This window comes from Sparus aurata, chromosome 7, assembly GCF_900880675.1.
Source record: "Sparus aurata chromosome 7, fSpaAur1.1, whole genome shotgun sequence".
Classification (NCBI taxonomy): domain Eukaryota; kingdom Metazoa; phylum Chordata; class Actinopteri; order Spariformes; family Sparidae; genus Sparus; species Sparus aurata.
In genome coordinates, this window is record NC_044193.1 from 11,862,072 (window position 1) to 11,886,222 (window position 24,151).

The following is a 24,151-nucleotide window of genomic DNA, read 5'->3' on the forward strand; positions in this document are numbered from 1 at the left end:
GGGTGGGACACCAGATAAAAAAAGCAGAGAATAAGAAAGAAAGTAAGTGAAGAAAGAAAAGGAAATTAAATGAGCACCTGGACACCTCTTGAAATCACCTCTCGTGCAATAAACTCTGCCTCATCAGGCTCACACTCACACACAGGCATGCACACAGAGAGCTCATCTCCGTGATTCTTCCGCTCTGGGGTTAGACATAAAATGACCCAGTGGTGCTGCAGCGTGGTACATTTAATCCTCAATCTCCTCTCCAGCCTGAGCACCCTCTTTGGTTTATGGCCATTGCTGCAGCCGGCTAAATGAAACGCCACTGTAGGAGACAGATTTTCCGTCTGTCTGCTAAATCAAGGGGGAATGGAAAATCCTCTGTTGTGTCAAAGATTCACTGTTGTAGTCATACTTTTTAACGACACCAATCTCTCCTGATATACTTGCTGCTCTCCCTCCTTCTTCCTACATCCAAACAGCTCACCTCTCCTCACATTTCTTAATCGTTTTTAATACACACTCGTGTAATTGCTCCTGCTTCACACTTCACTCCTTGTTTCTTGCATTGATCCTCTCTTCCACCCGTGTTTCATCACCTGGTTTAGAGCCTTCGTCCACAGAGCCGTTGTACACCTGGTTTTTGAACTCTGGTCTGTTGTCGTTCATGTCGATGACAAAGATGTACAGATCTATAGGGTTCTCAACCTGGTTTCCGTTCATGTCCACGGCATGGGCTCGCAACTGGGGGGTAGAAAAACACAAGAACAGAAGTTAGATTATAACCATAATAGGAGCAGGAGTTCTTGAAATGATAAATCTTTAATGATGGTCAGAGATGAGAGTTTGAATTTGGTAATATGGAGAAAATTATGAAGATAAACATTAAAAGATAAATAATAACTAATGGAATAAACAAGGGCCTATCCACCTGACTCCATGATAGGTCTACATTTGCTTCATTTTTTAATATATTTTATATTTTCACTGAGGACTGAGGGGATTTATTCCCTAAGATCTCTCTGTCCACAAGTTATCTGACTGTTCAGCTGCTAAACTCCAGATGACACAAGAACTAAGCTGATAAAAATGTGAATACATACAGCTGAGTCATCTTCAGTTGTTACATTGATTTGATATGAATATGTTTTAAGAGCAGTGGTAAGCTCACTTTTGGACTTTTCAACCTGGATGAGGCCTGACACCTTCTGCCGAGATTTCTCAGGGAGGAATAAATGCTGCTGAGTTACTTTATATTATGTTGACAGTTAATGTTTCCACAAGCCACCATTACATTCAAGGTTGACATGTGTCGTAAACATGGCATGTTAAGTTCACATGATGTGCTTATTAGCCACCTGTCACAGCACGAGGTGGAGGGTTTGGTGGTGATGGCTTTATTATTAGCCATCACGGCTGCCAAACAGGTGACTGGAGCTCAAGTCAAACCACTGGATATCTTTTCAGGACACCTGGACCCTTTTCATGCATGAGTGTATCACCCAAAACAGGTACTGGTAGCCAAACCATGATGCTTTCCTAACCTTAACCGAGTGTTTTTTGTGCCTGGACCTAAAAAAGAGCATAAGCACAGCATTGCAAGAAAAACAAAATAGAAAACTCAACCTAAATAAAACGTGAAGAAACATCCAGTTTTAACTGACTTAACTGACTTTTAGTCTGGTGACTGGGTTGAATAAATGCTTTGGTATCCTCTGCATGCTTTTTGTGGAAAAAATATAATTTTATGTATATTTAAACTATGAGGTGAAAGGTTTGGAATTTTATTGTTTGACGTCAATCAAAAGCTACGGCATCAACGGACACTGCTCCTGAGACAGTGGATTTCTGTCTTTAATTTGTTTTACTCAAAATGTTATATTTGTGAATTATGGTATGTGGTTAAAAATACTCTTATGTGCTGTAGAGTCAGTGCATTTATTGTACAAAAAATAAGCCACATTCCATATTAATCTGTCTGAAGAGAATGAGGACCAGTTCAAATTAAATGTGTTATTTGCTGGGTTAATATAAATGTCAAAAATTGTACATGTAAATTAACAGCATTCACTCCTTCCCAAGACTTCATCGTGCATTCACAATTCTGAAAACAACCCTCCACTTTTGGTCCACAGTACCTGCTGTTATTGCCTACATTTCAGTAGTTGTTGGCAAGTTTTAGTATCACTTTTTTGAATCACTGCTTTTAAAGAAGCACTCATCCTCTCAGTGCATTCCCAACTGTCTCCGCTCAGGAAGGGACAGAAGCAAGAAAGAAACAACATAAATAAAACACCAACAAAATGAAAGCTGTTGTTTGTTTGTTTTTTTACCCTTCAAGGTGACTGCTCTCATAGCACCTCTACAACCAACAGAAAAACACCTCTGTGCTGTTTTCTGAATTTGGCATTCAACCTGCTCATGAAAACAAGGGGCTGATACAATCTGCATTATTGAATTATATAGTACAGAAGTTTGAAAAACCTACACGGCAATATTAAGAAGGGCCAGAAGTGAAATTCAGGATATTTTTCTTGCAGAGTAATTGCCTTTGCGATCATGTACTTTCTCCAGACTTCTTATCTCTTTTCCCCCAAAGTTTTTATCTAAGCAGAAACCAAAACAAGAAACATCTCATTTTATTAGCTCTTGTTGTAAAGGGAAGGTGCCTGTTTCAGGATCACTGCGTCGGATCCCAGGCCAACATTCTGTTTGGTTTTGTTTGAAAGCGAGTCCTGAAATCTCCTCACTTCCATCTGACTCCACAAACACCAGTCAGCCCATCTAAAATTCAACTCAGCTGCGCTCAGATCAATGGAATCACCAACCAGGATTTCTCACAAACTTTGGACATGCTGTAAAACGTGTCCTGACTGCTTCTTTGCTTTAATGAGGTCTCCGCGAAGAGAAAAAAAGAAAGGAATTAATGAAAACAAGAGCAAGGAAAATAACTGAATTACCATGGATATGTTGAGTTTAAACAAATGTTTGTAGTTTGTTTTTCACTCCATATGTGAAGGTCAAACTAACAGACTCAGGTGGCATTTCAAGATGAATTCCTAGGCTCTCTCTAAAGCTGTTCTGATTCACTTCACCTTACCCGGGAATGTTTATATCCCTGAGCATGACTTATTCAGTGATATTCCTGTCAGCTGGAAGCACTGGGGATGTTTAGTTTATTTCATACAACTGGGGGAAAAAGGTCCAGATACTATCTACATCCTGCTCCTAACATATAGGCAGGTAAATATTTATTCTGTTAAAATGTCAGCAATCATTTTCAGGGAAAAGACCCTCCACCCTATTTGATGTTAGGTATAGACGTGAAAGGAAAAGTGACAAAATTGGAAGGGTCTTTGGGGAAAATTGAAAACATGTTAGGAACAGATAGAGAAAAAAGAAGAAAAACTGTTACATGAGCAGATATTTTCTTACTCTGTCATGTATGGAGAATTGAGGGAATGCTACTCTTTCCATCTGAGCATGCCTGATGGGAAAAATGCTACTTGGCCAGCGCAAGAGCATGAGGGCCAGATAAGTGAAATAGCCTCCAGGCTCGTTGTGGCATGAAATAGAATAAGTAGCATTCTCCTTCGCTTCTTCTCCTCTGAGATGTGAAGATCCTTGCCTCCCATCCTCCCATCTCCACCACCTGCTCCCACTCTGCACCTCCACCAAAATTGTCTCTTCAGGTCTCCCTGAGGTTAATTTGACTTTACTTTTCTCACTGCATTGTCTGATCTGTCCTGCACCCAATATCCGTGTGCTGCCATCGCACATCGCATCACGCTGTGCTCTAACAGGCTAGAAGCCCGGCCCGTTATCTCTACCCACCCTCGTCCCTCCTTTCCCCACGCACCCACACCCTAATTCAATAACGGTAGAAGTCAGAGATTACAGTCATGTTTAAAGAAGGCAAAATGTAATTCAGGGTCCACATTAAAGTTATTATCTTGAAAGGCAGGGGGGAGAAAACAGATCGTACCAGGCAGCACTTGGTATTTGGCAAAGAGGCAGCATCCTGATAAAGATAACAGCAAACCCAGGAGCTACAAGGTTTTTTTTTCCCTCATAAGAAAGCATCTTTTTGCATGGCTGGTTTTGAATTTCAGAGTCCTCATTCTTTTGAAATAAAAAGAACTAGACTGTAACTTTGTTCTGTCCTTGCATGAAATATGAAGTAAACAAAAGACAGAGCACAAAGTCAAATTCTAACTTCAAGTGTGTTGTTGCTTTTCAGATTGATGTTGCTCTGTAAATCAAATTTTCCCTGTCTATAATGGTCTCAGCTTGAGGATGTTCATGTTTTATACAATTGCTTTCTTGTTGCTCAAACAACATCTGGTATTTGAGGCCTTTAATTGAACTGCAACACCTTCCTTCATTTGTTCACATGCACATATTTTCCTTGTCTAATCTGATTCCTTCCTGCACTTTGTATTCCTCACCATCGAACACTTTTCCTTTACAACAAACAACATGGAGTTTGGCTTAAACAGCCTTTAGCAAGCCTGCGCCTTTCTTAACAAATTACCTCATTGATTGGAGCTTCTCTGGGGTATAAATCTGCTCAGCTCACACTAAAAGGTTGTGCTTGCAAAGCTAACCAGGACCATAAGTCAGACTAGATTCCCACAGAATAAAAGGGGTGGCAGGTACAGAGACAGAGAAAACCAGAGACAGAATCTTGAAATGATAAACATGCTCACCTCTGCCACAGGGCTCACTTTTCATGGCAGCAGAGAGACTGGCTTAAAGCAACATTATGTAACTATTTTATCTTAAAATAACAGCTTCAGAATCATTTTGATGGTACACTGACTTGCAAGGAAAAAAGCACATCTGTCATTCTAACCCTTACCCCAATGCCTTTGGTAAGCTGGTATGATCTCCTGTGAAAAGTGCAGATACTTTACAGCACTTTGTTACACACCATTTACTATGTTGGAGAAACTGAATCATATTTTCTGATATCCTCCGGCTGCTTTGGCTCAACTCTCTGTGATTCAAGGAGTCTGTCATTTGACAGATAGCTTTATTTGTTGCTAAAATAACTGTAAACTGCTGCTAAGTTAAGCTAGGATAGCGGCTGTGGGTGTAGCATCATACTTGGCATACAGACATCAGTGTAGAAATGATCTTCTCATCTAAGCAATCTCATCTTTGCAAAGGGGAGCATAATTGTCACATGAGAATGACATTGATCTTTTTATCTCAGTCTCAGACAAACACAAGGTAAGTCTTTTTGGTATGTGCTACTGTTACAAGCAGTTGAGAAGGTATGAAAAATATAACGTGAGTTGCAGATAGCTCAATTACTTATCATCATATCCTCGGTTATGCTTCACTTCAGCCACTTAGGCTTTGTAAATAGTGCTGTTGCACCTATATTATTGAATAGGTGTAAAATGGAAATTATTTCTATCCATCATCATTGTGTCCCTCACAGTTATCAAAGTACAAGAACACGGAGACACAGACACGGACACAGCTCTTCAAAGAAGTGTGTTCCTGCTTAACGTCACAATGCAACGCAATATTCTTTTGTAACACTTATTGAGTGGATGTAATGAAATGCTTTGAGATATCAGATGTTGGGCCAACATGTGATAAAACAATAAAATGATTTTCATGTGATTAGTTTTCACTCTGTTCATACCCATCCACATATACTAAAACAGCATACAGTTGTTAATCAAAATTTTATGATTGATTTCTTCTTTGTGTGTCTTTCTTGAGATTTTCTTATTTTATTTAACAATATAAATACAGTATTTAAAAATCATTTTTATGATGTACAGACACACTGATTCTGAGTTCGACTTTTTGAACCAGTTGGAAACAAATACAAAAAATGGACCTTGCTTCCTGGTTATTCACTGAAAGTACATTTTTCATCTGAACGGGCATTTATACATTTGTAAATACTTCTTGTACATTTCTTACATTCTGTACATTTTTTACATTTTGTACATTATTTTGTATATACTACTTTTTTGTTTCTATTGCTATTTAATATGTCTAGGTTGTTCCTCTTATTTCATTGTGTTGTTATTGTCTCCGTGTAATGCTGCTGCTACACTGTAATTTCCCAGCTTGGGATCAATAAAGTATATCTATCTATCTATCTATCTATGTTAATTTCTAGTGGCACAGGCCTGTGTGCACAAACAATCACCCGTAGGACTGGCATGCTAGTAGAAGGGCAACATAGCAGCTCCTTCTTTCTTGTTTCAAGGTGGCTGGCAAACTGCTTATAGATGCATTATTGGCACCCTCTGGATTGGGGTGTTAAAATTCACAGCACTGCATAACACATACAGGCCATGGACTCACACTCCAATACTGCTACACAACTCTGTAGCTGATCGCCAATCGTTCTGTCGGAATGAGGCCGCAGGGACATATGTGTCCGAGAGTTGACTGGCTGTGCAATAGTGTTTGTAGGTTTCAATATTAAGGCCGTGTGTTCTTATGTGTGTGTAAGACAGAGAGAGAGAGAGAGAGAGAGAGAGAGAGAGAGAGAGAGAGAGACTCACATGGTAAGAAGAGCGATGTTCTCGATCAAGAGGTTTGGTGACGAACATCTTTCCGAGCACAGGGTCGATATTAAACACCTCATTGGGTGGTTGATCTGCTCCCACCCCAGTGATGCTGTACCGGATGGAAATGTCCTGGTCCTGGTCGGAACGAATCTGCATCACAACAGACAGAGAGGAACACTCAATCAATCAGTCAATCGATCACGTGTTTATTCAGTGTCATACTGTGTTTCACTAAGCCACATGAGTTCCTCTCTCTCTATACTGTCTTGAACTGAGGATACTAAACTCAAACACAGTTACCATGGCCAACCTACACCTATGGGTGCAGCATGTGCTGTGGCATGTTTATCATTCAGGGACCAGTTTGTGATATACAGCCCCAGAGTTTAATAATTTTGTCCTTACACAATCTGATATTGCATATTATTTACAAGCACACTCACGTACCCAGGGCATGCAGTCTTACACACACACACACACACACACACACACACACACACACACACACACACACAAACACACACAGATATTATATATCACAGTTTGGCATTTTTAGCTACCACATATTCAAGGATTCCATTAGTGCTGCCGCAGGGAGTGCTATGCATTCTATTTGGCAGAATTGGACAGCTTCAAAAGAGAAATTTTAATTCAATATTTCAGTGAGGGAGAAATGAAATCAACATATATTTACTGTGAACTTTGACAGTCAGGTTGTGATTTATCAAGATTTGCCAGAAGCCAGGCTGGTATTACAGACAGTATGTGAAGGAAAAAAAACAATTAGATAGGAAAGTGAAAAATATGAGGTCATAATTGTTGCTGAAGAAACATCAGGAAACAGAGATGCACATGAGAAGAGAATTACTTAAATACTGTGGGAGATGGGAAGCAGAAAGTTCTTCGAGAAATAAGCCTGTATTTTGGTTCTGCTATCCTTCCCGGATAGACAGCTAATAGATGCATTAAGTGCACGGCTAGGCATGTGATTTGGACTGAAGTGCTGTGTAATTGGGACTCATTTGGAGGAGTTTTTTTCAATTTAGAGCCCAAATGGAGTCCAAAACTCCAAGCATCCCATCTCTGCCCATTAACTACATGACAACCCGTGAACATCAGCCGGTGTATCAAAATGACTCAATCATACACTTACTCCAATATTCGGGCACATCCTGTACAAACATACACACACAGGGAATGGTCAGCCTTTTCCCCCTCTAATCAATTAACATTTCAGTGGAGAGCCAGAGTGCACCAGAAGAGTCCTGCTGTCCGAAGTTGTCTCCATCTTTCACCACTTGAGGAACCAATTTAGCCACACTTTTGACACAGGAGGAATTCTCCCCTGCTGAGAATAGCTGGAACAACTAACAAGGACATGGTATGGACATACAGTATTAGACAGGTGTCATCCTAACTTTTCCTGCTGGTGGAATAAAAACCTGTCACCATTACTGACACTGACACAACCTTCTTTTCCTCTTCACCAGCTTCAACATCATCATCAGCTCTCTTAACAAAGATCAAGTTGAAGTGTGTCTTTCTTATCAAACAAATACGATCAGTTATAGATGCCATTCCTGTTTGAACGCAAAAGGAGCTGTCACAACATCCCACTATTGCTATTTGTGCATGTCTGTCTGTGTGTTTTCTTTGGGGAATAGGGGGAGGAGAACGTCAGAATGCTCTGCACATATCTCAGCAAATTACTGCTGACAGCTATGATAATTAACGAGCTGCAGGCAACGACTGCTATTACTTCAAAGGAACTCTACCCGTTAAACACCGACAAACTAACAAACATCCAGCTATAGCATCTCTGCTGAACTCTCAATGTACTGCCATTACCCTCCTCTACAGGCAAAGCACAGAGACTGCAGCACACCGGCCTCATCTGCCTCTCCTGTCGCATTAGAAAATACAAGCAATTACTACACATCCCACTGCCAAACTGTCTCCCCTACTCATTCATCCCTCTTTTCTCCTCCCCTCTCCTTGTCTCTCCTTTCCTCTGCCCTCCCTCCTCCTTTCAAACCCCTTCTCTCTCTCATTTCAACTCCACCCCTTTCCTCTCATCTCTCCTTTCTGCTGTACTCTCTCATCACTCCCTCTCTCTTCGCTTCAGGTCTCTGTGGGGACAGAAGCCATGCATGAAAAATGAAATTACTTCAATCCGTTGGCCTTGGCAGTGGCGTATAAATCCTCACCAGTTAGGAAGTGATAGCTCTCCGTAATTCCATTTGGGTTTTCCCCGCCTCCCTGATTTCCCACCCATTTCCAAGTCGTCCTGCTTGGGGGGGAAAAAGATTCAGCGGCACGTTTCCACTGTCATTCCAGCCAATTAGCTCTCCCTCCCACAATGTTCATGTAAATGCTTTGAAAACTATTGAGGGACGGCGCCAGAATTCCTATCCTTATCAATTTCTACCAAATATTTGTTTGTACATGTGCGCATTCAAACGTGGACAGTTGTGCCTTGTATGCCTCATGATTTAATAATGAATGTAATAACACACACATGCATATCACATGAATATTTATACATGGTTATGCATTAAGGGATCCAATAATGGATGTCAAGGAAATGAATCCGCTTACTGCTGTAGCATGTTATCAGTCTTTTGCTTTTATCACAGAATATTGTGACAGACGGGAAGTCATTTCAATAGTGATAGGCTCTCACTGTCATTCTACCATTTTGCCTTCAGAGAGGGTGGAATTGTGTTAAAAAAGAAAAAACCCAGCATGAGATGAACACGAATAGCTTCTCATAACTGCATAAGTACTTTTTATTCCCTTTAATGAAAAGAGGGAAACTCTCACGCTGCACTACAATCTTGAAGCTCACACAATAACACACAGTAACACACACATAAAAACCTCTCCATTGGGTAATAAATAACAAAAGAATTCATTTTCAAGAGTGCCAATAATAATCAAGAACAGTTCTCAGTTTTTTTTCTTTTTTGTTTTTTTGTCATTCGCTCTGATTTTCCCTCTATTTTCTTGATAGTATGTGACTATAGGGGAGAGGGAACAGACAGGCAGCGCTCAGCTAAGAGAGATTGATAGTGAAAGTGAGAGAGAGAGAGGCAGTGAGAGAAAGAGAAAGAGAGAGAGAGAGAGACAGAGAGAGAGAGAGAGAGAGAGAAAGAGGCAGAGAGAGAAAGAGGCAGAGAGAGAGAGAGGCAGAGAGAGAGAGAGAGAGAGAGAGAGAGAGAGAGAGAGAGGCATGACTGTATCATCTGGCATCAGAAACCAGACACTGTCTAAATGACCTATTTGTCGACGGATCAAAGCAATTCCCTTCATTACTGACAACTTGTCTGGTTCTTAAGGAGATCTTATCAGTGAGCTTAGCTCCCTTCTGCCAGGCAAAACTGAATCAAATGAGAAATTATCATGCTACCGGGTCTTCGGGGAAAACAGAGAAGAGGAGATGAAGAGAGGGGAATGAATAACACAGAACCGCGATTCTACCACAATTACTGGGGTGCAGAGGAATTAATTCTCACTTAAAAATTCATGTTAACTAACACTTTTAAAGTGTCCAACTACTAACACTTAGATGTGTGACTACACTGCAGGTTGTACATATACACTATTGCTTAATCTAAGAAAGTGATGATCCAGATTCCACTTGGATGTGAAAGGGGTTGCTCAGAGCGAAAAAACAGAGAATTAAAACCTGACATCACAGTTCCCCTCAGCACCACAAAGCTTTATACTGTATAGCAAGTTTCAGGTCATTGTTTTGTTTTTTGGGCCAACTTGATTGTTGGCTGGTTTAGTCTTATACAATAGCAACAGTTTTCAGTAAAAAAAACAAAACAAAAAAAACACTGTATTCTATCTGCCCAGCACCAACAGCAGGCAGACACAGTTAGCAAATAGCTGATGAACAAAGTGGAGCTTTAACAGGCCGTTCTCACTCACAGTGCGTCAAAAACTGCAGTCGTGCAGTTCGTGGCCTAAGTTTGACACTGTAGGTACTGAGAAAGTCTGAGTCAGGGGCTAGCTGGGGTTGTACGGTAAGTCAGTCACAGGACTTTGCCTCAAATGGCCAGTGTTTGAGTCGAGTGATTTCATTTAGTGATAACGTCAGTAAGTGACCACAAGCAAATTATGTAACTTAGTTCTGTAACTTGTGTTAAGCTGTTTTAACCGTAAGTATGATCCTCTCCCTACCCAACATTTTTTAACCTAACCATAACCAAATATTTTTTCCCTTAAACCTAACCAAACTGTGACTGTCTGACAATGTTAATAACATTCCAAAAGTCACAAAATGTCATACTATGTGAACTGTTTGTCAGCATGCTTTACTTTGCAAGTCTAACCAGACGTTAACATATCAATACAAATTTGACTGCAGGGCCCTTCAGGACTTGTTGGAGACCAAACACAGAGCTGAAAGGCAGGGTTTCTATTTTTCTCAGTCATTTGTTCAAACTGGGGATGAGCTCACATAGCTACACAATAAGCATGAACTCGACCTCATTTGGCTTTAGCTCTTCAATTAGATATCTTTAACCAGGCTGTTCTTGTCTATTTTTTAGGTTGCTCAAGATCAGGCTCAGGCGATGGTGGGCCTCACTGCTTTGTATGGTAGAGTGTTCCTGAGCATATTACCATTGCATTTGTTTGCCTCAGCATTCAAGCTTTCCCTCAGCCCACGCAAATATCACCATGGCAGATTAGGAAAGAAGGCGCTATATGTAAACAAAGGGGAGGAACATGGAGAGGCTTAGGGCTCCAGAATACACATTTAGAAATAGAATTTGCTGTGTTCACAGGCACTGTCGATGCCAGTATACTCATTATGTTTGCAGGTCTGTCCTCCTCACCAGAGTGATGGAGGCACTGTGAAAGTAATGACACAAGAAAAAATAAAAAAGATGTAAGTTTCGAACCAACACTGCCAATGTTCCTACAAGACATTAAGGGATGAACGTGTGTCTCCTAAACCAAACAAGCAGATGGAACGGAGAGATTATCATATAAATGATGGATGAGGAAGTGAATGTGTGCCAAGCAGATTGATGATCTCACAAAATGAGTGACTGCTTTCATTTAACACTACCAATCCATCCACCAATCATATTAAAAAGCAATCCATCTCAGTCGCTCAGTGGAAGTCATAAAAACAATAAGATGAGTTAGAATCAGTCCATCTCAGTCCAATAGATCTGATCAACAGTAGTTCTTCTTTAAAAGTCCAGTGTGCGGGATTCATTAACTCATCTAGCAGTGCAGGTTGCAACCAGCTGAATAGCCCTCACATCAGCCTTTCCTATGGTGGCCTTCGAAATAGCAATAAACACGTAAGGCCATCTCTTTAGCGTGTGCTGTGGTTTGTCAACTCTGGGCTATTGTAGAAATGTTGTTGGTGGTGCAACATGGTGGACTGTGTGGAAAACATGATTAAAGGATGACAAAAGAATTATGAATATATTCAATTTCTACTAATACTGTATTCAATTTCTTCCCCTAAAGCCCCCTAAATCCTTCAAAATGGACCTTTACTCTACAGGCTACCTGAAAAATAGTTTCACTATGTTGTACATTGTGTGATAAAGGATCAAATAAAGATTATTATATTATCCTTTTTCTTGATGAATACAGGTGATACATATCTGATGTATGTCAGTGCATGTACAGGTACAGTCATTATACCTCAGGCAAACATTGACAAATTATAACTGATGTCTCCTATACTTGAAAGTTATTGGAGTGCAGGTATGGTGTGCTGAAGATAATCAGAAGGTAATTGCAGTTCTCACATATGGAGAACTGCAATTACCATACACATTGCCATACTGTTCTTGGGGCATTGTGGGTAAAATTGAAACAATTACCATACAAATTACGCAACTTTCTTGATACTGTAGATCCTTGTGAATAATTTGGTTTCAAGGTTTATTTTATAGAAGAAATAATATAAATAACAGCTAAATCTAAATCACCAAAAGTAAAGCACAAGTACCAGAAGAGGTTCATTTTGTTTTTACTAAGTCCGTTTCACAGACAGCACATATATCAGATGTGGCTGACAGAAGATGTACTTTCAATGCATTTGATATTTTATATAAAATGTCATAAATATGGAACCACATAGGCTGTGAGCTGCCAACAAGAACTTTCAAGGACATCATATTGTGAGTAATGTGCAAGTACTGCTGCAATGTGCAATGTGAAGTGTATGTGGCTATTGTGTTGGAACAAGTGGCACAACCATCCTTCATTCGGGAGGTTAACGGTTTGATCTTCTGACCCTCGCAGTGAAATCTGCTATGAATGCAAATACGAGCCTGTGGTCATTTTTGAAATGTCACACTTGAAAGAAACTGTAATAAGAAAGTTGTAACCAAAAACAAACAAATACAAACAGTGCCACAAAACAAAGTGGAACTGCATTCAACTGCTTGAGCTGGTAAAATCTTCAAAGTACCACTATCTGGCTTAAGCATGTCGCACAGAAACATTAAGAGAAACATGCAGGCACATACATACACACACACAAACACTCAGAGACATGTCATGAGTGCCAATTAGGTGCGCTGTACTGTGCCGCTGTTCAGAGAAGGACACTGGTTCAGTGAGCAGTAGGACAGCAGAAACCGTCGCTTGCAGACGGCAAAGTCACAGCAATCCCCTAAAGAGCTGAAAGCCAGGCCTCTCACGGCTCTAAAGCCTAACAAACAGGGATAGCTGCACAAAACATGAACGCCAAAAGGAACAAACAGAGAGATATGTTCCTCTAACAGTACAGTAAAGCCTAACAGGCAGGCGAGAAATACAGGTATTGACCAGAAGGTCACAAACAGACTGGTTAACTGAAGAAAAAGAGCATCTACAAGAGAAAGGTTTTTTGGTGGCACTGCATATCACACCAATATTCCATCTGTCAAATGCACTCTGTTGCACGTGCAAAGATAAAAAGACACCTTGTGTATTTTGCCGTGAGTCAGCAAAGTGTCTGCATTAAAAGCTTTCCTGTGGCCTTTTTAAAACACAGACTTTTGCTTGCGCTTTGATGTCGAGCATTGTATCTCTTCAAAAGCTAGGGAAGGATTGATGTTGAGTATCTCAGTTTGAAGTTGGGATTTTCAAATATGCACTCGCTAACTTAAGCATAACAGCATAACATATTGTATTCATTATCTGACGAGAGTTAGAGTCTGCATATACAGACGTATCTGTGGCTTAGTGTTGGCCCTCAATGGAGGACGACCAACTTTTCCTCTGGCGCCCACAAGGTTGACCTGAGGGAAGCGTCTCAACCACAATTGGATGTATTGGCTTGAACCTGGTAGACATTCATGATCCCCAAAAACTAAATGCAACAAATTTGGTGATACTTAATTTTTCTTCTGCCATCACTGGGTCAAAATTCTGGTAAGTCTTTCATGATAAGATACCTGCGTAACTATAATCCAATTCTACTATGCAACTCTTTGCGAGCATGTTAGCATTCTGACGTTAGAACTTCGCTCATAGATTTGCTGTGCAGATTCCCAGAACAACTAGCATGGAAGACTCCTGAAGGGCTCATGTTAGTCTTATAAAGTAATTCATTCATGCAGAAACAATTGGTGCGAACAACACAATTAGGCTGTTCTGTCTCTCATAGCTACATTGCTCTGCTGAGTCTCAACTGGTTAAATCTCAGTTGTGTCCTCTCCTGATATAACTGAACCCCCATACATCAACTGCATTCATGATGATTTGTATTGTAACTCAGAAAAGTTGCACTGAGAGAATCACTAATTTCATGCTTTCTACCAACACCTGTACTGTGTGGTCTTCTTCACCGACATTCAGAATGAATAAATACACAGTCAGTCAGAGGTGAGAGAAAGTTGCCATTTTCAACTCTACTGCTGCAGAGGGTTTTGAACAGATGCGCTTCTGTCATTGCCTCTGAAAAGCTCAGTTTTCCCCTGCCTGCACTAAAATGCGTAAATGCCATTTTCACATTCACAGAGAGGACGCAGGGCCAAAAAGATGAGCTTTCACATTTATCTGGCTTATTGGTCTCTGTGAGTGTGTAAAAAAATTAAATGGAGAGATAGTGTGCTCTATGTGCTTTTGTATCATTTGAGTGATAGCTAGAAGTGACGCACGTGAGATTATTAAAAGACCTTCCTCCACATTAGTGAAAATAACATGGAGTAATGGAAGTTAAGCAGTGAATGACTTTTCCAATTATTGCAGTGTGAAAGGAGTCTGGTCTTTAATAGTACAGGCTTATGGCAAATTAGAGGTGCTATTCTCCCTGGAGGTAACAATGGAATGACTCGCCCTCCTCACTCCCCTCTTCCAGGCAGGGAGAATGAAAATAAGGCAGCCATTGTGGTGGCAGACAAAGAGCGGCCGCACCCCTTAGCTTTGGCTTAGCAGGGTTAGAGTGTAAGGGCTGCCATCTCACCATTACCTCTCTCTCCCTGCCCTCTCTCTCTGCCACTCTCTTTCATTAGGGGATTGATTAAATTGTGAAATCGGGAGTGTGATGGATGCATGAATGACTTCTCAAGTCGCTCCCCAAGGCTTCGACAAGGACAATATCAAGGACCCCCTGTAACTCCCTTTTCCTCCCTTTATCCCCAGGAAACCCAATCTGAGTAATTAGAGGAAAGAGTGTTGGAGACTTGTATAGGAGAGGGAAGCAGAGGGAGAGAGAGGGTGACTGTGGCATGAAATCTGCTGCTATTGCACTTTTCTCAGCCATTTACCTCCCCACCGATCCACTCCATACCAATACAAGCACACACACTTTTGCACTGCCCACCTTTCATACACCACTTTCTCCCCTCTTTTCCCACACCCTTCCTTCACTTGCTTCTTCTCACCACCAGGCAGCAGAGAGGAAGAGAAATGCAGACTAGAGGAAAAATGGAGGGAAGAAAGGGTAAGAGTAAGAGGGGGGAATGAAAGTGGCTATGAATTGACTGCATCAGCACAAATGTAGCAGAGTATGAGCCCTTTTGGCTGGAAACCTGGAAACAGGAAGTATATAGAGAAGTTACCAGGGTGGGACAAAGTTTGGGGGAGAGTTTTTATCCTTTGACCAGACATGTGACCTTTGTGGGATTGTGTCCTGCTGGAGTGAATTCCCCTCGCATTGTCTTTTTCAATCTGGTCAGAAAAGCATCCAGTTACATCATTTCACGGACACATTTCTAGTGGACACAGCTGAAGGGTTGTTTTGGAAGGAAAAGCATACAGTTCATTCCTCCCAGCCTACAGGGGCAAACATTTCGGAGGTATCATGAGAAAAACAGATGTCTAAGGACCCAGATGTGAGTGGAAAAAGCAAAAGAGGAGAGGTGTTCAGGTAGAGGCGGGAGCAGTATGCACGTTTGATGTTGACTGGAAGCCTGACAAAATGGGCTGCTCCTTGCCAAGCCGGCCCCTGCCAAGCACAGGCAGAAACTGAAGTGGGGCTGGACCTTGCCATGCTGCTGCTGGGTGTTTTGAAAAGTTGTGCATTCACAACACATAGACAGGCATGCACACACACACGCGCACACACATACACACATACGTGGTCACACTGCAGCCTCTAAGTGTGTGTCAGAATGTTTCCCAGGATGTTCTGGCTCCTGCTAACCAAGCAAGGGATTCTGCTTGGCAAACTCCACCTCAGCAAGAGTCCAGCTGTCATCTTGACAAATGAACCTTGGAAGAGTGAGGAGGTGTGTGTGCTTATGTTTGTGCAGCCATGCATCTGTGTCTGTGGATTCACGCCTGTGTATTTTTACTCAAGCACAGGCACGTATTATAAGGATGACACACAGATGGCTGGTGTACATGTGGTTCTTGCTTTTTTACAGAAGCAGCTGGCCTGTCGTTCCTTGATTGACACAGATCAGAAAATGGATCAGCGGTCAGGAAAGAAGAACCTCTTTCTATTCCCAGAAGTCATCAGGGAAACATTGTTGAAAATCTGGATATGCACTAGCCGCTTGACTTGATGCTGAGTCCTCTTTAAAGTGACACTGACTACATAGCAGCCAGTACAAATCACCTTATATAAAGAAGGGCTTCGCACGGCCTCAGATGAACCATAACATCAATCCCTGTATGCCGCGATGCCAGGCGCTGTGCAAAGAGCTATGCATCACTCTGGTTTTATGAACAATGTGGGATGTTAAAGCTTTTATAGAGCGTTAGGAGGAAATGTTCTTTTCTCCTGAAAATGAAGAGCAAATAAAAAATGTGTAAAGCAGCATCGGGGAGTACTGGCCAGAAGTACGCATAAGCGGGAAGCAATGAGACGGCTGCAAAGTTAAAGGACGAGTTATAAAATACCGGCAACTTTTTATCTGGTGCTTAACTGTTTATCTTAGGAGCCATTTCATCGTGAGATGCTGTAAAGCATTTCATTGCACAGTGAGGAATTTTATTACACATATACACAGTGATGAATGTATGCTTGTGCCAGATCTTCATGTGTGTCTGTCTGAGCTCAAGTGTGTGTGTGCGTATGTGTGTGTCTGTGGTTAGGGGGTATTACCATTATACAAAAACCATGATCACCCCATGACAGTATCCATTATACTTGCATGAAAAGATTCTGACTGAGGCTTTTCACTGTAAATGACGAAGTAAATAGGATCACTTTATTCTGATGCAGGCCTCAATTTTGATTTCCCTCACATTTTTCCTCCAGGAGAGAAAGAGCAAAAGATGGGGGAATGGGAAAAAAAACAAGCACATTAAGTGTGATTAGAATTTTTTATCACATGACTTACACCCAGAAGCGCTTCAATTCAATTCAATCACATGCCTTAGGTTTTTTTCCCTTCGTAATTACCTTTTTGTTTATTTACTCTGAATGCTGTTGTTTTGAGTTGAATCAACTTTAATTCTCTTAGGTGTGTCTCTCAGGGAAACATACAAACATTACTGAGCAAGGTGGGTGGGTGTTAAGTTTTACCTGATTGGACAACTGCCATGCGTGCATGTCTGCCTGCATGATTTCCTCTGTATCCACTTTTATGCTCTGCTGTTGTTCTGTCCCTCTGTCTGTCTGTCTGTCTGCCAACCTGTCCTCTCTATTTGACCGACCTTGTCTCATATCACCAACAATCACTACCACCCTCAAACCGCTTTATCGCTGGTCCCCACCTCCCTGAGTCCCCTTCAGAATATCTTTCTTCCAATTTCACTGCACATTATTTTTTCATGTCTTCAGAGGAATAGAGATTCTTGGCTCTCCTTCATCCTACTGATCCACGGGGTCGCTGAGGCCAACCTCCAGGGGACCAGGCAGAGGCTGTTTGTTAAGCTGTTATTTATCTCCTTCATAAAGTCCTCCTCATCTCCTATTAAAGAGCCCAGAACTGTTGCCCTTGACTCACACATAACTCTTGTGTCTTTTGGAGAGATGATTTACTGTTTAATTTAACACCAACTGAACCCAGGAGGGAGCCCGCCTGGTGCTGCCTGATGTCATATCAGAGAGGAATGTGTTGGGGGGGATTTGTGAACATGTGTGTGTTTATCTCTATGTGTGTGTGTGTGTGTGTGTGTGTGTGTGTCTGTGTCTGTGCTTTCCGTTTGTGTGGGTATGAGTGAGTGGGTGGCTGAGGCAGGGTTTTTTTTGTTGTTTATTTCGTTATTGTAAAGCCTCTGTAGCAGCAGCTCTGGGCCTGGGTGTGCACAACGAGGCAACGTCTGGAAAATGTTCTCTTGAAAAATAAACCGTAGCTGAGGACGCCTGATGAACATGTTTACAAGGACTTCACGCCACTAATTTCAAAATAATGAGATATTAAACAGTGAAAATTACATTTCAGTCTCACTTCCCTGAACACAGGAGGGAAACAAAGGCCAAATGCTGCTGACAAATATATGAATGTTGTAACAATTCATTTTCCTCGTCAATACCAGGAGATTGTAGGAGACTCCATTTCCTGGGGCTGATAAATGTAATTACATTGATCGCACTAATTTCATTAGAGGAAAGGAAATGAAGCTCATAAGGTATTTGTTATATGCCAAGACAAGACTACTCTACAAAGAGAGGGGGTCTGGCTCTTAAGAAAATAGGGGATCATTGAAGAGAAACAAGAATCAGAACAAACCGGAAAATAATAAGGCTGTCAAGGCATTCGTGAAGCCTTTCCCCATCGACCACCTTCTTCCTTGAGATATTTATGTGTCCCTGGATGCCCAGCTCTTCTCTTATATACCTGAGTCTCTTGGTGTTCAGAGGATAATAAAATTGCTTTTATGGCCGTATGTTTCATTAATGATATCAACTGTCAAAAAAGACAGGGGTGAGCATGTTCCTGCATCACAAGACTCCATTAGCAAGAGTAACAATGTAAAGCACTCTGAACTTCCTCTGGTTTTTCATTCATGCCATAATAACCAAGGGCTGGCTATGGAGCTCCATCTTCGCTGTTACAAGAGCAGACTTTATTAAATAAATGAACAGTCATTTTTACATTAGCAGTTTCTAATGTTGACTTACTTGTGCATGGATAGAACAGTTGGGGTACCTCTCTAAAAATAGGTGATCAACTATTTTCCCATTACCGTGCTCTGCATATTATGTTCACCATCCCAGGTGTGCCAGAAAAACAGCGAACAGTAGAAAGCACTAGATCATATATCTCGTCAGACTACATCCAGAAGTAAATAACTTGTTTTACAAAGTATTAATCACTTATATTCTGAATTAGACAAATTGCTTTTTTTGAAGGTGATGTCGGAAGCTGCTAAGGAGTAAGATGTCTCGCTTCTTTCTCATCTTTGTTAAGAGATGCACATGCGCAGTACCGATCGGGCAGCTGACAGGCAAGGAAGCCTGAACAGAGAACACACAAAGAACAAACGTAATAGCATTGCGTCGATTGTATCCACTCACATTAAAGTTTGAAAGGGGTATCAGCAAAATAATAAGAGCTACAGTTGAGGCTAAGTACTGGTGCATTACACTTTGATTTGATGGTGTTGCAAGAAGAAAGGTCAAGGGATTACAAATCCTGAGGGAATTTCACACCAGTCCTGCAAATAGTTGTAGATGAAACTAAAATCCAAAAAGGTCAACTGCAGATACCGCTAGAGGAGTAGTATGGGGATTGCCAAACTCAGTCGGCTTCATCCTCTGGGGACCACGAGTAACTGTAGAATATGGCAATCCATCCAGTAGTTGTTGAGATATTTTAGTCCAGACCAAAGTGGTGCACCAACCAGCTGTCGACCTAGCATCTGAAATTCCCATCCATAGAGCAATGAGGCAAAGATGTAACAAAAAAAAAGAGGATCAGTAAATATCAAACTGCGGATTGAACCAAACAAGGTTCGCTTGTGCTGGAATGATAGCGCTGAGATTTGTGGGGAAAATACCTTGTGTGAATTCTTAAGGAGGTGAAATCAAACAAAAAGCCAAGAGATTCAAAACTTGTCAAGATGTGGTATTCGGTAAAACAAAGCACAAATTTGATGCTGATCTGACTGTTTGCACCCCCAGAGTCCACCGAGATCTCATTTCCTCCCTCTTCAAACTCTACAGGAGGTCCAAGCATACCTGAAAGGTGTTTATTGTTTCCTATATTTCTTCCTGGCTTGATAGAGCTAATGTAATGTGTGTGTTTGAATTGAGTATATTTGTGTTGAAGTTGTACGAATGCCAAGAAAAAGGACCTCAGTAGTGCACGAGAACTTTGAAAGAACACAAAACCAAAAAAAAACATACCCTTGAACAAACTATGCTTGAATACATATACAGCAGTGCACATCCTGTACAGTTGATGTGTTTGAGGGACTTAATGTCAGCACACATTTGTTTTCACAGCTTGAATTTATTTAGCCAAGAGCCTGAAGTTCGGTTCAGGTCCACATGGGCAGCAATGTGGCTTCCTAGGGACTGAGCTCTGGATCTGGATTTTGATCCTTAAATACTCGCATCCCTGCGTTTCACCATCCTGCAGTTTCTCTGGCGGACTGGGTTAAAGAAAAACAAGATGAGTTCTGTTTTTCTGGCTTAGTTTTTTCTTCTCTTTGTTCAGGGATAAAGCAGAAATGCGACCAAACAAAACCCCAAACAATGAGCATATACAAAGGCAACAACACGGCACATGCGCTTTGCTGATCCTTTGTTTGCTGCTTGCGTAGGACAAGTAATTTCTCTCTGTGCCCGGGTATGCATGTGCACGTTTGTGTCTGATTGAGTGTGTGTGCTTGTGAGCGTATGTCTCCGCAGGAGAGAGTCGAAAAAGATGAAGGGGCAGGCTAGTCAGTGCAGTGCTGGTGTTGGCCGAGCGGTGGGGTGGTAGATGCCAGAAGGCTTCATTAGACTCGAGGGAAGAGGCCGTGAACAGCAGTTCTCCGGGAAGTCTATCAGACCTAAACACAAACACAGACGTGCCTCTAATCCCGGTTGAACCCTACTTTGCCTCTCTTGCTTCTTTTCCTTTCTTTCTGTCGCTTTCTCTTGTTCTCACTCACAAGCACATGTCTTTGCACCCCCCCGCCTCAAATTCTCCAATGCAATCAGCCACAGCTCTTGCTCGCTTGTACAGTATGTTGCTTTTTGTCTCCTCCTTTTCTTTCAGATCTTTTTTTCCCCCTTTTTTTTGTCTGTCGTTCTGGTGTTTTTGTTGTTGCCGTCTCTGTCAGTGAAGCGGAGCAGTCATTAATCACTGGTAAACGTACGCAGAGGAGATGGCAGACACCTCAGGGGGGGAGTTCTCTCATTCTGCTCAGAAAACACTTTTCACAACATGCTCCACGGAGAGAGATGCAGAAATTGGAGCACAGGTGCTGCAGTGAGTACCATAAACATAACCAGATGCACTCCAACACACATCAAATCGGATACAAATGTCAGTATTTTGTGCACTGTTTAACATTCAGGCTCCCTGTTATTAGACATATTTCCTCAAGCTACAACTAGGAAATAAATGCCTGCACCAAAATACTGATACACTTGAGTTGTCGATTATAGTGCAAGATATCAAATGAGGTCTGTCTCTACATATCAGTCAATAGAGGGCTTCTGACAAGCACCCATTTATTTGGCTTATTGCTCTCACAGCTGCTGTTTCTCTCTATGGTATTCCTGTCAATATAATGTCCTGAGATTACTGAGGGATGCAGCCACACTATCAAAATATCTGGCTTCTCTTTCTCAAGGACAGTCGGCAGACAGAAGAATTTTCTTCCAAAAAAATATTATCCAGTAAAACAACAGTTTAGCTGAAAATTGCAGTCATTTTCACATCCCTTATTCTAGTTCTCAAAATAAATGTTTTCTCTCTCAAAATAATACCTTCGTTACATAACTACTAAATTATTACCAAGTGAGCGTACGTGGGTTAGAAGTGAATGAACAACAGGTTTGAAGAGAGAGGATGAAAAGACAGATGACAAGGGCACAAATGATGCAATGGGTGAACAATTAGAAGAAAAGAGATGGCGAGAAAAGGGTAAAAACACGACTAAAGCTTTGAGAAAGTGTTTTTGTATCTACTGAAGATGTTTAGAGACACCTCATTCAGTTGCATTTGAGGGAAAAGCTAATTAGTAATGCTTAAAAAGAGAACTTTACTATAGACTATAGTCCTCAAACCAATGCTGGAGCTTCACGGGCAAATGTTGTGGCATTCTCCTTAACAAATGAAGTAGCTGGGGACTTAATCTTTTCAAAACAACTTGGGATCTATTTACTACTATCTGCTTCAATTGTTTAGAAAAATGCTACAACGCTGTTTTGCTATCAAGTTCCAGAAAGGTTTTGTCGACTATGAGACTGCACTTGACTATTTATCCTCACAAGGTCTAGTAGAATAAATAAAATGTTTTTTTGGTGAACTTATCCTTAATGCTAAGACAGGTTAGTCATCTTTGGCTGTAGCTTTGTTTATGACAGTGGCAACCATCTTCTCATCTAACTCCCAGCGATGAAGAAAATAAGCACATTTCCCAAAATGTCAAACTAATCCATTAAAAGCATCTGATGTGTTGTACAACTTTCTCACCCACACCAGCAACTCTGACCAGTCAAAACCACATCTTTCACTCTCTCTATTATTTTCTCACAGAGTCAGCGGACAGTACAATAAAACAGGCATTTTACTGGACAAACATTTATTCATACCCTATCTGGCTCCTTGGCTAAACTGTTGTTTCATCAAGGTTTTGTTCATTTTTCTGCTGACGGCTGTTCTAATGGGGGGTTAAGGGAGTTGGGTGGTGGCGGCGGGGGTGGTTATGTTGAGTCTTTATTTACCCGAGCAGAAGAAATCAATGTCTCTCTGCCGTAGGAGAAGTGTGTGGATCAATGGAAGGTTTCAAAAAGCCTCTGTGAAAAATCAATGTCCCTTACATGCTATTGATGGCTGTTTGGCTGCAGAAGAAAGAGAACGACAATGAACACCTGTTTATTGTGAAAAATTACTCCCCCCACTCTTTGTTTTAGTCTTTCTGGAACTCTTCCTCTCTTTGCTTTGTTCTAGTTTAGTGTTTCTGTTCCCTATCCATGGCTCACTTTGCCAAGTTTTTATTTAGTCTTTTTGTTTAAAGTTAAGCACCTCTTATACCCTTCAAATGAAAGCAGTGAGTTGCATGTACGTGATATGGACTCAAAATTGCAATATGTAACATTTCTGCATTCAGATGGCTAAAAATGACTTGACCTTTGTTATGGACAGGTCCTGCACCTGTGCCCCACTGGACCTTAATTTATAAAAAAAAAAAATGCAGTTATGTGAAAAGACAGTTAGTCAGCTGTGTAAACTAGCTAATATAGGGGACTGGCTCTTCAAGGTTTGCTGTGGCAACTATAAATGAGAATTATGATATATTTTGTTTTTTTTAACCGTCATCTCTTTGGCTTTATTACCGAAACACATACTGCCTGTAGCAGACATTTTTAAATCAGCATTGGAGAAGAAGCTAGTTGTTTTGGGGTTAAGAGTTTTGGACTTTGTCTTTCAACCATCAAACCTGACCAGTTGGACTTCGCTGGGGAGGAAGTGAGTCGGAATAAGAGCCATGCTTGGTTTAAGGTGAAATCAGAGACTGTGTCCACAGAGACCATCACAACATCTCGGATCAAACTGTTGAATTCAAGCGTCATTTTTGAGCAAACTCTATTTGATGGAGTACATTTAATGCAGCATACTTTTTACTCTTAAATGTCAAGATTGCTTGAGAAAAAAAGCAATATTTTACATCTTTACATTTAGATACATGATTGCATTACTTATTCACTCATTAATACACTTATGGGCATTATGATAAGAGGCTAGTGGTCTGCTGATCCCAGAACTGTTGGCAGTCTGTTTTTCTACCTCAGCCGTGGCTCCTCATGACTCATATCAGAATAAATACTTTTGGTACAGAGGGAGATTTTGATGAGACAAAAAAATCTTGGCCTCTTATTTCTTTTTCCACTGTTGGGAGTATGGCCTTCAAACAGTGTGTCAGCTAATATTAGCAGAATGCAGTGCAGAGGGCAGCAAGCTGCAGTTGTGAAAGTTGTTTGGACATCAGAGAACTGTCAGTAGGAAGTGTGTCTGTTGTATGAATCATATTGTCACAACTTCAGCTAGACCCTGACATTCATCTACTTATCTTATCTGTTTTCTTGTCATATGCCTTAA

At 41.1% G+C, this 24,151-nt stretch overlaps 1 protein-coding gene across 2 annotated transcripts in view; it reads right to left on the reverse strand.

Moving 5' to 3' along the window:
• Positions 1–24,151, reverse strand: part of LOC115585174 (cadherin-4-like) — a 244,167-nt gene that overhangs the window by 34,177 nt on the left and 185,839 nt on the right. For both annotated transcript variants that reach the window (XM_030423358.1, XM_030423359.1), the window contains 2 exons: positions 6,525–6,680; positions 585–729 (listed from right to left, as the gene is read on the reverse strand). In XM_030423358.1, the coding sequence (XP_030279218.1) occupies positions 585–729; positions 6,525–6,680 (301 nt within the window). The remainder of the gene's footprint in view (positions 1–584; positions 730–6,524; positions 6,681–24,151) is intronic.